The sequence below is a fragment of the Symsagittifera roscoffensis genome, chromosome 4 (genome assembly GCF_963678635.1).
Source record: "Symsagittifera roscoffensis chromosome 4, txSymRosc1.1, whole genome shotgun sequence".
Taxonomy (NCBI): Eukaryota; Metazoa; Xenacoelomorpha; order Acoela; family Convolutidae; genus Symsagittifera; species Symsagittifera roscoffensis.
The window spans coordinates 50,538,138-50,555,063 of record NC_087065.1 but is presented as its reverse complement, the minus strand read 5'-3'; the positions used below and the strand labels follow the sequence as shown (position 1 = coordinate 50,555,063).

Below are 16,926 nucleotides of genomic sequence, written 5' to 3'. Positions count from 1 at the left end.
CTCATTAATCAAAGGGCTTTTTCTATTTGTTAACACATCCATTTTTGGCAATCAACCGATAAGTTTTTCTGAAGGCGCTTTTTCTGAAGGCGTTTTTCGGTGCGAATATATAAGAATTTTGAAAAGGAAGGCGCTTCGAAAATACGAAATTTTTTAACCAGAAACTTTCAAATAGTGCTCTAAAACGGCTTTTTTGACCTTTTTTTAAAAAGTTGCCCGCGGCCCAAAAACTTTGTCGAAATGGAGTCTTTAAGGCTCTGGGAGTTCTCAGAAAAGAGTTTAGTTTCTAGAAAAAGATCAGAAAAAAATCCGAGGAGAAATTCCTAGATCCTCCCCTGATATAGTATATCGATTATGATCCAGGGGCGCTCTGTGCGGGATTGCTCTCCAAGATGTCAATTGAAACTTTAATCTATGCTGGTTTATATATTTGTAGAATGCAGTGCTTAAACTTAAATCGTGCTTCTATATACACGGGTTGACCAAAAATGCTGATCATACAATACTCATAAACGGGAAATTTATTTTCATAGAATTTTATACAATTCCATACGTACAGAAAATTGTATGAAAACTCTATAATAAACATTTTCCCATTAATGGAAATTGTATAATAGGTGTTTACTCCATAAACCAAAAAGTTGCTTTTTTATCTTAATTTATTTTCTGAAAAATTTTGGATTGTGTTTGCAACCGAACACAAGTGACAAAGACCTTGGTTACTTAAAGCACCAAAGGTTGGACGGTGGTCTTACATTTACAAGGCATAAAAAACTACCTGAATTGCCTACCAGATGTCATTCACCATTGATATAACAAAGTAAAAAACTTTTAATTTTTGGCAAAACTTTTCAGTGATTTTGCCAAAAATTTTGTTTCAAATTTTTTAATTTTCAAACTATCAAACATTGATCAAGTCAATAAATAAACACGCCATACAAAAAAAAACAGGAATTTTTAGCGTTTTTGAAAAAAAATTTGGTGAAAAGAAAAAAAAAGTCAATATTATTGTATCCAAGACTATGCAAAAAAATATTTTTCGAAAAATGTTTGCTTGTATACAAAATTCGATTTGCCGTTGAAAAAAAAAACAAACAATATTTTGGGGCAAATTTTCAAAATTACTTTTGTGTCGCCATCAAAAATCAAAAAATGCCAGTCATACAATTTCCTTACATAGAAATTGTATGGTAAGCATTTTTTTCAAAAAAATGTTTTAAATCAATTTTTTTGTCACCAGTCTGTTCAACTGTTCTCAAAAAGCCACAGAAATGGTTTAATTTTTTTTCTATTGTTTTTCGAAAATGATTGAAAATTGTATGACAAGCATTTTCTCCATAAACTTGATGTAATGATTTGTATGATAATGATTTTTGTTGTATGGAATTATATGATAAGCATTTTCGGTGTATGGAGGTCAACCCGGGTAGTATAGCTTTGAGCGCGTTAGCAGCCAATCTGTTAATTAAAAATGGGATGCGAGTTTAAACGGTTCGATAGGCTATTGCATCCTTTTTTATAAGAGAAAACACCTAACTTGTAACACTCTTAGAGCCTAAATTTGTAAGAAGTTGCAAGATTCTTATAAGAAACGTCAATAGCTACTTTTGGTCTACCTGAGCTTGTGCATAAATAGTGCATACAAAATCGTGATAGAAAATTGTGCATGCATTCGCTCGTGACCCCGAACAAGAGATAAGCTCAAGGTTTTGAATGCACTTTGTAAATAAGACTATTTACTAAACTCCTCCAGCTAGGATCTGTGCAGTTGTATTTTATCTTAGCTTCAAGTAGCTGTAGGAGCTAAATTATTCTCAACTCAAAATCGCCTATCGCTCTGATGTTTTAATGTGCCCATATCTCGACGAAAGCAGACTGAAGTCATGAATAAGTCATAAACTTGATTTTTAATTTTGGATTTAGGCTGAGCATATAATTCAGTTCTTCCATTCTCTCCACATGACATTCGATATTTGTACAAGTTGGTCGTCGAAAGTGGAGTCCCACGAACGTCTATTGCTGGACGGCTGCTTCGACTTATTCCACTTGGGCCACGCGAATGCACTGCGCCAGGCCAAGCAGCTGGGGGGCTATCTGGTTGCTGCCACTCACTCTGACCACGAGATTCGACGCTGCAAGGAGGGGGAGCCTATTTACTCTCAGAGCGAGAGGGTGAAAATCTTGCGTGCTGTGAAGTGGGTCGACCAAATCATTCAAAACGCACCCTACAGGTTGGACTGGTGCTCAAAAAGGAAACTTTGAGTTTTTAGTAACTGAGTTTTTGGGTACTAGTTAGATCTATGATCAAAAAAGTATGTATGTGTAGGTGATGTACAGATTATAATCTAAAGTGATGTATATATTATAGTGAAACACCTCGTTTAGAAGAATGGTCCCGTAAAAATCCCAATGGTCCATATAGAAGTCAGACAAAAATCTTTAAAGCAATAGGTTTTTGGAACAGATTCATTTCCTAAGGCTGGAATTTTATTTCGAACCCATTTTTTTGAGTTTTTTTAATTGGAAAACTGCAAAATTTTTCGCACGTGCACATCGAAGTTCGAATTGTATTTTATCAATGATCTCGAATCAGTTCTTAACACAATCTAAAACTTAGCTTGAAACCTATAAATTTTTTCTGAAAACTGTCGCCAAATTCCTGGCCTTTTGTTTGACTGACCTTCGCCATTTTGTGAAAGTTGGCAAGCGTATTTTCCTGCAATGTTTTCAGCAAATGTTTTCTGGCCATGTTCCTGGCCTTAAGTTCGACTGAACTTCGCCATCTGAAAATTTTCAAACGAATTTTTTAGGATTATTTTCAGCAAAAATATTTTTAGCCAAGTCCTGGTCTTGTGTTGAACTGAACTTCGCCATTTTCTCAAAATTGACGAACGTATTTTCTAGCAATTTTGGACATTGTGACCTAGCCACCCTAGGTATTGTATTTATCCATGGTATTGATGTGAGAGCTACTAGCGCATGGACAAAAACAGTATCACCTAAAACCGATCATAAACCTATCAAATGCATTTTGAAAGCCAGGCTGACATTATATACCGCCGCGTTGTTTCAATGCGATGTTCAGCTTCTTTACAGATTATCGGAATATCTGCAAAGCAACCCATTCGTAGGCTTCTGCTGGTCAAACGTAAACAATCTGTCCCATGAATGGGATCAGTGTATTCAGGAAGCGTTTTTGAGATTTGTACCTAAGCGAACACTTCATGGAGGAACACTGAATTCCTGGATCTAGCCAAAGACGTCAAATATGGTCAAGCGCCTCAAACCTCAATTGATCATTTTGGATAAAATAGCCTAAAGTCCATAAATTTCAATACGGATATCGAGAAAAGTGTTTGTGTAGATTATGCGGACTACTTGGCCATTCTTTCAAAAAACAGATCAGCAAACAAAATAAAAAAAACAATAGAAGGCTGCAAGCAGATAAGAACTACCACCCACTGTTTTCTTGATTAAAAGTATGGCTCTTGTTGACACAAAATGACTCGCTGTTGGCAGACTTCTTCCAAAGTGTACTTACCAGCGATACTGATCCAGTTTTTAATGATTCAATTCCAGTTTCTATCACTGGATTTTCAATTGAAGAAAGTAGGATCACGAATATTCTTGAAAACCTGGATGTATCAAAAGCCACTGGCCGAGATCGGATAGCAGCAGCCGTCTTGAGAAGATTTTGGACCTAGCCTTTCCCATTCAATGCACCAAGTTTTCTAAAATTCAAGCAAAATGCTGCTATTCCTTGGGCTCGGAAACAGGCTCATGTAATACCTGTCCACAAAAAGAAAAAAGAAGAAAAAATTGAAAACTACCGCCCAATATCAGTACTCTCCGAAGTCTCAAAAATGCTCGAATGATGTATCTTTTTCGAACTCTAAAAATTTCTGAGTAGTGAACTGAATAAAGCTCAGCACTGACTCAGAAAAAAACCGATCTTGTGTGACTCAACTTCTGTGCTTTCTTGACGACATCCACCAAAGAGATGAAAGTTAAAATGATTTTGATGTAATTTATAAAGACTTTGGAAAAGCGTTCGATAAGGTCGACCACGGTGTTCTTTTGTCTAAGCTTATTTTGACTTGGCGTGCGTGACAATTTGTTAAGACTGATATCGTAAAATTTACACAAACGAACAATAAGCGACAAACTTAATGACATCTTATTTAGCTAGCGAACAATATCAAGTGGAGTGCCGCAAGGCTTGATTCGTGGTCTTCTATTTTTTCCAGTGGTAATTAATGATTTTCTGCACTGCTGTGATTTTACAAACTGCTACCTGTAAGCGAAAGATGCAAAAACTAATGCCCACAATACCGAAACCGAATTAGCGCAGAGCGACCTTGACAACTTATCCTTGCTTCGAAAATTGGATGACTCTTAATGCGGGAAAACGCAAACACTTGAAATTCAGAGGATCGAATGAGCTCTTCATGGGTGCTCATGTTATAGAACAAGTCCCCGAGCGCGTAGACCTTGGGGTCGTGATTGATAACGATCGCAAATGGATGAGCCACCGAAGCCAACTCCTGGATAAGAACTCCAAGACTCATTAATAGAATTGAACAAGTTGTCGACTTTTTCAACAAGCATGGTCTCAAATCTCATATTTTAAGATACTTTTGCAGGTACTTTGACTCCGGCCATTCAGAGATAGTATCAAGCATGTGAAAACTTTGAATTGACGTTGAGTGGGAGCACTCCCTTCAGACTCGCTTAACTGGTCCGTGAATCCAACCTAAAATTAAAAATAATAATAGTCATAGAAATCCTAATAATCATAATAACGTTTCCAGGAAATATAATTTTAGCCAAGTTCCTGGTCTTAGGTTTGACGGAACGTCTTCCTTTTCTGAGAATTGTTAAACTAAAACATTGAGTGTCTCAAAACACCGAGAAACACCAAATTACCGTTTCGATAGTTAGGAAATAGTGAAATTCAGTCGAATTTAAAATTAGGGTATTGCATAATTTTTTGCAAAGTTTTTGAAGTTTAAAGATTGCCATTTTGACCATTTTGGGAGAATTAACGCGTGATATAATTCGCACTATTAGCGCGTAAGCAGAGATACAATCCGTCTTAGAAATAGTTCCAACTTGGTTAAAGGAGGAAGTTTAAATGGCAAATTGATTTGTTAATGGGAGCGGAACCTATCACTCTGTACTTGTTATGGCTTGTTGGGTGTTGAATTTCCCAAAAATTTCATTTTATAGAAAGAAAGTTTCATTTCGTTTCGTTACCTTCAATTTGTTTCAAAATATTACTGCTCAATAGACCTTAAAAAGCAGTCGGAACATTCTGGGTATCAATCTGATATGAACAATTTTGTTTCATTTGAGTTATAATTTGTGGAAGCCATCCCCTCACACGCCATAGATAGTGCAAAGTGATAAATTTCGCTAGTAGTAAAATATCAATTATGACAGACAATCTTCCAGTTTGGATTGATTTCTAAAATGGATCAAATCTCCGCTTACGCGTTGAAAGCGCGACATCTAGCGGGCGTTAGTTGTCTCAAATTGGTCAAAATAGCAATCTTTAAACCCCCATAATTTTACGACAAATGATCACAGGTGAATTCTTTTTCCAATATTAAGCTCAGGACATTAAAACTTTTTGAATGATCAAAAAAATTCCGCCAAAAAATGGTTAGTTAAAAAGTCGCAAAATTGGTCTGAAGAAATAACACTCACCCGAGCACAACTATTCAGTTCGTTACTTTCGGTACAAAAGTAGGAGCAATAAATTTAAGCCCAATTTATTTTTATAGACTTCATGTCTGCAGAAAAGAGTTCCTCTGATTGTATTTATTCTTCAACGATCACCCACAAGCAGTAGGAAGTATATATAGGACTGGGTGCTTTAAGCACAAGGTTCGTCAACTCACCAAAGACTCATAGAGCTAAAAGTTCACTTTTGTAACAAATTTAAGCAATTATTTGTGCTCGGGGTCGTTTTTTTTTCTTCAAACAAAACTCGGCTTTTCAACTAGCCATTTTTGACGGGATTTTGTATCATTTGAAAGGTATTAATGCCCTGAATTTAACTTTGGGAGAATCTATCACTTGTTATCATTTATCGTAAGGTTATGGGGGGGTCTTAAGATTGCCATTTTGGCTAATTTGGGACAATTAACGCGTACACGGAGATTTAATACCTTCTAAAAAATCGTTTGAAATTGGTTGAAGGCAGTTGAATTGCCAATATTTTTTTTGCAACCTGGAGAAAAATTTACCACTTTGCACTTTATATGGTGTGTGGGGGATGATTTTGCAAAAGTTTCAAACCAAAAATAATATATTTTTAGTTTTCTTCATTTAATTTTTCATGTTATTACTGCTTGATAGACCTTAAAAGGCAGTCGGAACTCTGTTAACCGTCCTCTGGTTGGCCGAATTGTTTGATGAGCTGTCCTGAATTTTTCAATATTGGCTGGATCGGGTAAATGAGTGTGATCATTTATGATAGTGAAGTTCTCTTCGAAAGTGCGCGCACGGCCTTTGCATTTAAATAAAACACATTGCTCGAAATATGCGTATTCATCATGAACTAGCATTTCGTTGTTCTTATTTCTCATAAGAATTTCTATTGTCAGCACGAACTCAAGAGCAATAACAAAGTCATTGTGATGTCTCTTTTCTACGTTAGGCAGCATTATCAATTAAGCTATAGTTGTGTAGGTATGTGTAAATGGCTTGTGTTCTGTGTTAATTATGTCTCTTTTATGCTGCTCAAAGTAATTTCCGGTCTGATCGCTGAGTTGCGTGGTCTTATTGATTTAATTCCTCCTATTGAAAGCCTTATATTCTTACTTATAATTACGAGACCAAACTTTATATTTTGTTATTTGTAAGCGGATTCCACAACAATGACCCTCCCTTTGTTCTTTTTTGTTCTTTCAATTTCTCGGATCGTGCCGACAAAGTTTTAGCATATTTAAAGATATGTCTGTAGAATCCAGGAACATACAAACATAAAACTGTGCGACTACCCAGTGCAAAGTTTGGCCTCGTAATGATTAACTAGCAATAGCCCGGACATTTTTGGACAATTTTGGGACATAAATGTCTGGGACACAAATGTCCTGGCACGGTTATTATGATATTAACAACTTTCAGTCGTGATTCGAATTCAAGAAAGATAGCTCAAAACGTGTACACCAAGATTTTTGAGAAAAACGGTATGCGTCTTTTTGCTCATTAGCAGTTGCGGGATTAAGGGAAGGGGAAAGACGCCTCACTCTATACCTCGAAGGACTCGATCACTTGACCACCCAAAGGAACCCTTTGATATTGTTGTACGTAATCCAATTTCGGCTGACCAACCCTCTTCGGCTGACCAACCCTCTAGCTGTTCTACAGGCGCCTTTGGCGCCAATATATACTTACTTTAGGCAAGAGTGCACGAAACAATTGAAAGTTTTCAAAAACTTCCAATAAGTGTGAAAAAACATCTGTTTGGGCCTGCTTTTGTAAAACAGTTCCCTGCGGCGCAAAAAACAATTGTTCAAAATTGGGTCTTAGTAATTACGGAGAAGTCAGAAAATTGATTTGATCGACTTACAAGTTTTTGTTTTTTTTTTTTTTTTTTTTTGAAAATGCGCTCATCTCTCCCGCCGAGAAAACCCTAGACCCGCCCCAGCTTGAGATGCTAACGTTTTTTTGTAGCTTGACAGTGGCGGATTTGAAGAAGTTCCGAGTGGACTACTCGGTGCACGGGGACGACATCAGCATCGGGGCCGACGGACTAGACTGTCATTCGGAGACAAAGACGGCCGGAATGTACAAGATCATCCGACGCACCCGAGGCATCTCCACCACCACCATCCTCGGCGCACTCATTCGGCTGGTGACACAACGAGAGACGAGAGAAGTAAACGGCAACTACAATCACAGCCAACAGAACAGTAATTGTGACGAGAATACTAGTCTGGGAGAAGTAAGAAAGACACTCAGTTTGGCTCCAGAAGTTTTTGGACGGTTTCCCTCAAGTGATAGTAACACATCTTCGAAATAGTCCCAATAGCTTTCAATCATAGTCAAAATTAAATTTAAGCTAGATCACAGCATGCATAGGCAATCTGTTCATTTTACAATATTCGGGAGATATCCGTAATTTAGGTGCATAAAATTCCTCAACAGAAGCTGTCCAAATCCGCATTTGCGAAGGAAGAAAATTGCGGCAAAGTTGCGGCCAATGTGTGGTGTAGATCTACATTTTTTGACAGCAGCAGTCCCAATCATTTCAATTTAAACAAAGAGAGCAAGAACAACTCTATAACTGATGATGGCGAGAAAGAATTAACAAATAAACCAATTGTTTACACCTGTGGCTCTTTTGACCTATGTCATGCTGGAACAATTGATTTTCTAGAAAAAGCGAAGAGTCATGGAGACTATTTAGTGGTTGGGTTGTTCTCAGATCAAACTATAAGTGGGCTGGTTGGTCCAAACTATCCCCTTATTAGCTTGGAGCATCGAGCTCTGTGTCTGTCTGCGTTGTCTATGGTTGACGAATTGGTAATTAATGCTCCTGCTAACAATCACGATCAAATGCAGGTAGAACAACCAAGAAAATCATTTCTTCGTAATTATAGACTCAATGTTAAGGGCTTCTAATCTGGCGAGCAAATAAATAAAAACCATCATTTTCATCATAAATAATCATCAAAACTTTTTCATCAAAAATTTGAGCATTCATCATCATTGAAAGTATTAAGAAGTTTTGAAGTGCCAGAATCAAAGGAGAAAAAATAGGACCGCTGTGTGGTAACTTGAGCTTGTATGCAGTTTCAAATCCAGTCAATTTGACCGGTTCGATCATGATATAACGCACTCTACTTTTTGCCACTCGCAATTCACATTTCTTTGATTTTCGACATTTTTGAGATTTTGATTCTTTCGGCCGTTTCCGTGCTTACCAGCACCTACGAAAAGAGATCAGTATTCCATTATAATGGATTTTGTGGTCTGAAATGTTAACAAACTGATCGATTCCCATGTTGCACTCCTCAGACAACAAAATCGAACAAAAAATCGATTAAAATCTATTGTTTTTTGTTTTTAAAATCAAAAACTAATTATAATCCATTTAAAATCAATTAAAATGGATTTTTTCACTTTGTTAGTTTCGCGTTGTGCAAAATGATGCAAAATTTTCAGTTTATTAAATCAGTTATTCAGAAATTTTGCAAAACGAGTTTACAGCCTACTTGATTTCTAAACGTAAACTTTTCAAGTTGCATAATGATTCCATAACCACAAACAGCCCTCATGTTTGCCCCCATACCACCCCCTAACCCTTGCCTCCCCAAGAACCAACCATTTTTGGTCACATTTTGGAAGATTCTGATAAAAAAAATTGCAACTTCTCAGCACGTGCCAGCTCTCAAAATTGGTCCATACATACATGTAAACATGAATACAAATGCTTACCTCCAACCACATACCCTCCAACGTTTCCTTAAAAAACTCAGAAAATGGTTGAAAGCAACACAGTTCAATAAAAATAAATTAAATCAGTACCCGAAATCAAAGTTGCGCAGAAAAAAAAATTAAAAATGAACAATATAGCCAACTTTAGCTTAAAACTTGTAAACGGCTTTGTGTGCGTTAAAACTCGCATCTCAAGAAAGAGTGAAAAAATTTATTATAATGCAGCTTCTAATTCTTCATCTATCAATGCAGAAAATGATAGATTCAAATTGTTTTGTAATGGATTTTAATGTATTATTTTATTTTGGCAAAATTAACGAATGAACGTAGCTCAGCCTTTTATGTAGGTTGCGATAATTTTTTTTTCGTTTTTTTTCCTAAAAAAATCTTAAAATTAGTTTAAGTTTGTTCTTAAGGTCTACTTTTTGCGGTTTGTTTTTTGATGTTTTTTTATTTGTACAGTTCAATTCTTTTCTTAAAAGGAAGACAAACTCCAAAATCGGATAGTTATCGAGTATTTCAACTGATCTTGACTGTTGTGAGTTTCCCTGGGTTCTCCTTGTGTGCAGAAACATCCAGTTTATCAGATGAGAGTATCCGTCTTAATTTTATTTCCAAGGCACGTCAAAAATTGGAGATTTTACGTTCCTTGATACGTCGCATCCCAAGACAAAAAGTTGAAAAGTTCATAAGTGAAGTACATTAACTTGCTTACAGCATGTAATTTTTTTCCCTAATATCAATTGTTAAGGTCTTTGAAGCCAGTGGAGACAGTCATTCGGGTTTTTATTTATTTTGTGCAGTTTATATTAAGGCAAAAAGTCTTTAAATATTTTTGGGCTCAATTTTTTTTTATTGGTTTCTTTTTAGCTGAGCTTATTTGGATTTCATATAATCAACTTTCGCTGATGTTTATATGAATTAAAAAGTTGCAAAAACGTGGCTAGCTTTAAAAATGGATTTTTAAAAGGTAAAAAAAGATGTGTTCGATCCAATTGTCTCAAGTTGAATTAGTTTTTTTAAAATTAAAATCAGAAATATTTTTTCTGGAACGACTTCTCGAGTTTTTTGACTTTTCAATGCCGCTTTGTACGCAATCAAATTTCATTTTTTTCGACCAGGTGTCTTGTTGTGTATATAATATAAAGAAACGAACAGTTCTTTTACTCAGAATGGGCACTTTTTATCTGCAAAAAACCTGTAAATTAATAGCGTTTTTTTTTATACTTTAGCAGTTTGACTTCGAGATTTTCTATGGCGAAAACAATGTATTGACATAAGAACCTCTGGAAACAGACATATGAAAACAAGGATAGCCCGTTGCTGTACAAGTAGCACAGAATGTTCCGACCACATTTTGAAAGAATTTTTTTTTCAAATTTTCTTATGCGTCGTGTGATCATAAAACTATACGAACGCGTAAACTTTTAGCGAGTGAGGTATAAACGACTCCAATTGTCTTCACAAATTAAATAAACAAAAAATGAAACCATTTTTAAAAAAAAAATTTTAAACTCAATTAAACCAGTTTTTCTCGGCAAGGGGACAATTTTTTGAAAAGTGTTTTTTTTTTGTTCGAATCACGACTCAAAAAGCTTTAAAACAATATTTTTCTTGCCCAATTCGAAGGTTATAAATGGTACCTGATTTTGTGTTCGAAACAAAAATAAGAAAAAAAAAGAAAAAACGAAAACACACATAAATGCAAATTACAGTGGTTGGAAAAATTTGCAGGCCATATACGCCTTCTTACAAGATAAAATAATTAATTAGATTCAAAATTTCAGAATCAAAAATTGTTAAGGTTGATGAATGAAAGCTTACTCATTTTTACGGATTGATCTTGTTTGATTCTAGTCAAACTGTCAAAACTTTTACAAATTCATATCATCTTGCTATTGAAGAAGTTCTTAGAAAGGTTTGTTGTCCTCCTTGGTTTGAAAGTTAAATTTCTCAAAAAATAGCTGATTTTTTGTTATGTCTCCTGATTTTACCTGTTTTTAATTGTCTATTCATGTTGTTTTGAACATTGTGTTCCATTACCTTACATAAGCATCGATTTTATGGTGTAACGAGGAATTTTATAAAAATTGCCTATAAACACAAAAAAATTGCTAAGAAGCAGTTAGTCCGCATGCCATTTTTTTGTAACAACTGGATATCACAAAAAAAACAGTTTGTAATAATTCAAAGATAAAGTAGAGGAAAAAGAGCCGACTATTTTGCATCTAATCATTCCTTTTTTTTCTCAAGAAAATGTCAATCAAAATGTTCACGCTTAAATTATTTTGACTTTCGTGGCTTATTTTAAATAAATGAGTATTAGTTTTTTTCAAAAAAAGGGCGACTTACAATCGCTAATTATCAAAGTGAAATGATACAAAAACCTAATGGAGCTTCAGTTTAATAGATAAACTTGTTTGTTTTATTTTTGGTTTTCGGAGTAAACTTTTTTATTGATCCATTTTTTGCAAGTTGAGTTAGGTAAGTTAAGCAAAAGCTTCTTGAAAATTATAATTTTTAAAAGTGGAAAACTTAAAATGACGATTTTTTAAAAATATATAAAATAACTCATGATTTTGTTCTCCTGACTTCATTAAAGCTTTTCCAAAAGTATATAGACTTTTATTTCCAATTCGAGATATCTTCTTTAAAAGATGGCTTTGATGAAACTCAATTTTGACTTTATTGCTCGAATTAGATATAAGTTATAAGTTACTTTTCATTCTAACTTCCTGAAAGTTAGGCTTGTTTTCCTCTTTGACTTAACTTGAAAATTAAATTTTCAAATTTCATTCAACAGCTGAGTGTTAAGTGTCCTATCTTCAAAAAAACTCTTTTCCATTTATATGTTCACTCCGATGTTTATTATAGGTCATTATGGATCATTACAAGGTTACTCATATCGCCATGAACTCAATGAACCATATCGGACCAATCACACCATCCGACGTGGAGTTGGGTTTCCATATTAAGTACCCATTAGAAGAATCATCAATCGAAGCCATTGAGATCCCAACCGAAATAAACTTTGATACAATTCTGACCCGCATCAAAATCAATTCAGTCAAATTAGGTGAAACTTTCGAAATGAAAAATTCCAAGACATTGCTATTTGAATTACCAGGGGAGTTCAATTTAATTTGAAGTAAGTAGTTTTTTTGCAGGAACTGAGTTACTTTGAACAAAGTTATTTAGGTCGCTAGTTTTATTTTGTCATTTCTGAATCCAATTTTTTTTTGAATTTGTTTATTTGTTTTCAGAATTAGTCGCCAATTTAAAAGCCACCAGCTACTTATTAATGGTGAATGTTTTATATTATCTTAAAATTTATAACCAAAGTTATCTAAAAAAAGTAAATGAAGGATACCAACTGAAGTTTTTTTTAGAAATTTTTGGAATATTTTCAGGACCTAGATTGAACTATAATTGTTTTCCAACACATTGAATTTTTATTCTTGTTCTCCTGTAGCCGTAAAAGCACAAAACGATTATGGTAAGTTTTTCCCAAGATGATATTTCCAATCCAGTATTTTTCTGTTTTTAGAAAAAATTGAAATTTAGGTAGTGAAATTAATGACAACTTAATGCCTTTTTTGTTCACTTTGAGCTGGCCTTGATACCATAATATCAAACAATGAGAGCAAAAATGTTCTCCAAAATATGCGAGGTTATACTTCTGAGGTTATACTTCTGTGTGACATCGAACTGTTTGCTTTAACTGATTTAATGCCTTGAAAAGACTTTCAAAAGTTTGTATTTTGATTGAAACACCACCTTAAATTAGAAATGTATTGCAACAAATCACCTATACCTAAATGTCTTTAAAAATACTCAACAATTGACGCCAAATAAAATTAAACAAAACCGAGAACACTCGAGTGATATGCAAGTAGGACAGAATGATCTGACCACTGATTTAAATACAGGCAGCAGCGGAATCAGTAGATGAGGGAGGGGGTTCAAGGATTCGACACCTTGAACCCCAAAAGGTCCTCATTTGTTAATATTTTACAATATCAGTTTATGGCTGTCGGATTCAAAAGCTCAAAAATTGATAGAAGAGAGCGGACTTACTGTGGAATCCTCTTAAAATCCACAAAACATACAGTTTGGCCTCCAGTATCAAACAGCAAAAAAGTACAGGTCACAAAAAACGTTGTCGAATTTTAGTTTTGAAAGTGGATATAAGTTTTCAGTTTTTCCAGCGGAATGAAAAATTTTCTGTTCATCTAGTTTTCTCCAAAAGTTTTCTAAAAAAGTGTCAATCAAAAACTGTTCATCAAATAGATTAAAGGCTATGTCACTTTTTTCGTACATTTCGAGAGTTTTAACTTTTTTAAAGAAAACACGTCATTTTTTCTAATTTTTTTTGCGTTTATTGACTTTTTTCCAAGTTTCTATTGGCTACATTTTAGTAGACGACAATTAAAAAAAACTAGGTTTATGAACTCCACTACTGCGAGTTCTTCATTTTAAAAACTTACAGATTACAGTAGAAATAAATTGGTTGAAAGTGGAACCGAGTTGAGTTAGCTTTTGATAATCGGAAACTTTTGAGCAAAATTCTCAAAACTTATGCACCAGGGGCGGATCTAGAGTTTTTTCGAGGACGAATGAGCGAATTTTCAACAATTTTTTGAAAATTTAGTCGACCTTATTTTAGGTCGGCTAAATTGGTTTTCTGAGCTCTGTGGAGCCTATTTTGACCAAATTTTAGCAAAAGTAGGCCGTGAAAAGAATTTTTTAAGCATTTTGTGGAAGGCGCTTTAGATACTTTGTCTCAAAACTAATGTATGATGTTTTGGCGCCTTAAGAAATTTTCAGAGTGTTCAGCCAAAAATGGATGTCTTAAAGGGTCGAATCCCTAAATATGCTACTGTTATGCACGTTTTCGTTCTTTGAAATCCGAATGAGGACTGGAAGAGCTTTGATACGCTTCTTCGCTTCGCCATATTTAATTATTGTGAAATTGTATTGCTAGTTTGATAATAATAAATCACACAGTGTTTGATACGATATCGTGTTAGACAACACATGAAGTAGGATCCAGAAATAAACAAATACCAACATTATTGCAATTTAATTAGTTCTCAAATAGCGAACCCAGTTGAAACCATGAAACAAAGCAAGCTTGTTAAAGTGACCGCCTTATTTCTAGGTCTCAGTTTCTTTCTTGGGGAGGGACTGAATTATTCACAACTCGGGCCTTTTTTCCCAACAGAAGCTTCCGAGCACAAAGGCGTGTCCACAACTCTAATCGGCGTCATCACCGGTGCGTTTGACGTGGCAAACTTCTTGGCCGCATTCACTCTCGCCTCCTTCATTTCACCGGAGACTCAGAAGTTCTTCTTCTGCACGGGTGCTTTGATCTCTGCATCGTGCAATGGACTGTTCGGAGTCATGGGCTACAGCGTGGGTGGGGTGCCGTTCATAGTTGTGTGCACCCTAGTGCGTGCCCTGATGGGGGTGGGGGCTTCGATGGTGTGGTCTACTGGAGTACCTCTTCTGGTCCCCATCTACCCTCAGTGGTCGGGCAGAATCACCAGTCTGATCGAGACCTCAATCGGACTGGGACTGATGATCGGGCCTACAATAGGCAGCGCCCTCTACTCCCTCGGGGGCTACTCCACCCCATTTCTAGTCGCGGCCGCAACCCAAATCCTATTTGCAGTCATGTGCATATTCTTCTTACCAAATAAAGCAACTGAACACGATAATAAACAAACGGTGAAAACTACGTCTGGGCATCCAGAGGGGAGTGAGGTCATGTTGGATTTCGAGTTGCCCGGCTACACCTTTCTTTACTTCGCCACCCGGCCGAGCTTAATCGGAGTTTCTCTTCCAGTGCTCGGTCACTCCGCTTCAATGGGTTTCATCGACGTAGCCATCGGTCCCTACTTAAAAGACACTTTTGGAGTCGGCGGTGACATTGCCGGCTATTATTTCTTGGCCTATTCTGGCTTTTATGCCCTTTCTGCTCCTTTATTAGGTCTGTTAATTGACCGTGGACATGCGGGCAGGATTCTTTTGATATCTTGCTTTTGCGGTGCTCTTTCGTACGCACTGCTATGGCTACCTGACATAGTTCCCTCTCTCGAGTCTAAATACTGGCTGATCGCCTGTCTAATGTTTGTGGGAATCGCAAATGCCGGCGGCTTCACATCCATTTATCTCATATTTGAAAAACTGGCCTACGCTGTCGGATTTAGAGTTGAGAATAACGTGAAGCTCATGACCGCAGCCCTACTTAATGCATGTTTTGCAAGTGGTAGAATGTTGGGCCCGATTGTGGTGGGCGGGGTGTTCATGGACCACTTCGGGTACTACTACAGTTGTCTGTTAATGGGCTGTCTCTTTCTGGGTTCCAGTGTTTCCACCTGCTATGTTCTGTTCACCCGCCGGCTGCTCAAAAGAGTGTTCTACCCACAACAGGCAGACTGCGAGAGGGACGTCATTGTGAAATACGAGAGTGTTGTCGAGACACTGCACGTGAGCAGTGGCGGGGGAGTGTCGGGGGGCACAGTCACGAGCACGAAATCACGAGTGGCACCCTCGGATTATCTGATCCAATCAGCCCGCTACAATCCCATAGCCCTGTCTTTAAAATTGTCGGGCAGAACAGACTATTCCACAAAAAGAACATGAAACACACAACTTAACTTAATTTTTTACGAGCAGTCTTGTTGTTCCGACTCTCGATACGAAAGTAACGGAATATTTGTGCACGTGGTGGGTTTTTTTTTCTTCAGACAAATTTCGACCTTTTAACTAGCCATTTTTGACGGACTTTTTTTATCATTCGAAAGCTATTGTTGTCCTGGGCTCAAATTTTAAAAGATATTTTACCTGTGATCATTTTTCGTAAAGTTACGGGGGTTTAAAGATTGCCATTTTGGCCAATTTGGGACAACTAACGCGCGATATATTTCGTGCTATTAACGCGTAAGCGGATATTTAATCCGTCATAGAAATCGTTCCAAATGGGTTGGACGAAGCTTATTGCCATAATTTATTTGTTACAAGGAGCGAAATATATCCTTTTGTACTTTATAAGGCGTGTGGGGGGATGATTTAAAAAAAAATTCAAATTTTTGAAAAAAAAATTTTCGTTTTGTTTTATTACATTTAATTTTTTGAATGTAATAACTGCTCCATAAATCTTAAAAGGCAGTCGGAATATTCAGGGTTTCGCCCTGATACGAGCAGTCTTGTTTTTTTTTTTATATGATAAGCATACTTTCATTTTCACCTTAAAAACATCATGCATTTACATAGAAAATGTTCTAGATTAGATAGCGAGTTTGCCTCATTGTAGTATGACGCAAAGGGAAATTCTTTCTTGTTCCAACCAATGAAATTGGTGGGGAAATTTGTCTCTTGGTGTATATTTTTTAAATAAACACTTATTGGAATTTGTGGACTGATACATCATATTACAGTCCTTTCAGTCGTGATGCGAACGTTTTTTAAAAA

The 16,926-nt window shown here is 36.2% G+C and overlaps 2 protein-coding genes across 3 annotated transcripts; both read left to right on the top strand.

Moving 5' to 3' along the window:
• The first annotated feature begins 1,758 nt into the window (after positions 1 to 1,758).
• On the top strand, positions 1,759 to 12,602 carry LOC134844120 (uncharacterized). 2 transcript variants are annotated; one of them, XM_063860620.1, is made up of 5 exons: positions 1,759 to 2,231; positions 7,684 to 7,954; positions 8,137 to 8,305; positions 8,390 to 8,574; positions 12,325 to 12,602. In XM_063860620.1, the coding sequence occupies exons 1-5, from the start codon at positions 1,960 to 1,962 to the stop codon at positions 12,595 to 12,597; spliced, it is 1,170 nt and encodes a 389-aa protein (XP_063716690.1). In that variant the 5' UTR covers positions 1,759 to 1,959; the 3' UTR covers positions 12,598 to 12,602. The 2 variants fall into 2 exon arrangements, with proteins under 2 accessions (XP_063716690.1, XP_063716689.1); XM_063860619.1 differs by having other exon boundaries at positions 8,137 to 8,574.
• A 1,908-nt stretch (positions 12,603 to 14,510) lies between these two features.
• On the top strand, positions 14,511 to 16,099 carry LOC134844394 (MFS-type transporter SLC18B1-like). The gene has a single exon (XM_063861053.1). The coding sequence runs from the start codon at positions 14,569 to 14,571 to the stop codon at positions 16,096 to 16,098; it is 1,530 nt and encodes a 509-aa protein (XP_063717123.1). The 5' UTR covers positions 14,511 to 14,568; the 3' UTR covers position 16,099.
• The last annotated feature ends 827 nt before the right edge of the window (positions 16,100 to 16,926 follow it).

What these genes read in the sequence shown, in the direction of transcription:
- LOC134844394 (XM_063861053.1), top strand. Translation starts at nt 14,569, where the DNA reads ATGAAACAAAGCAAGCTTGTTAAAGTGACCGCCTTATTTCTAGGTCTC.
- LOC134844120 (XM_063860619.1), top strand. Translation starts at nt 1,960, where the DNA reads ATGACATTCGATATTTGTACAAGTTGGTCGTCGAAAGTGGAGTCCCAC. An exon ending in ATTCAAAACGCACCCTACAG is followed by an intron (nt 2,232 to 7,683) that starts GTTGGACTGGTG and finishes GTTTTTTTGTAG; the next exon opens with CTTGACAGTGGCGGATTTGA. An exon ending in ACAATCACGATCAAATGCAG is followed by an intron (nt 8,575 to 12,324) that starts GTAGAACAACCA and finishes TGTTTATTATAG; the next exon opens with GTCATTATGGATCATTACAA.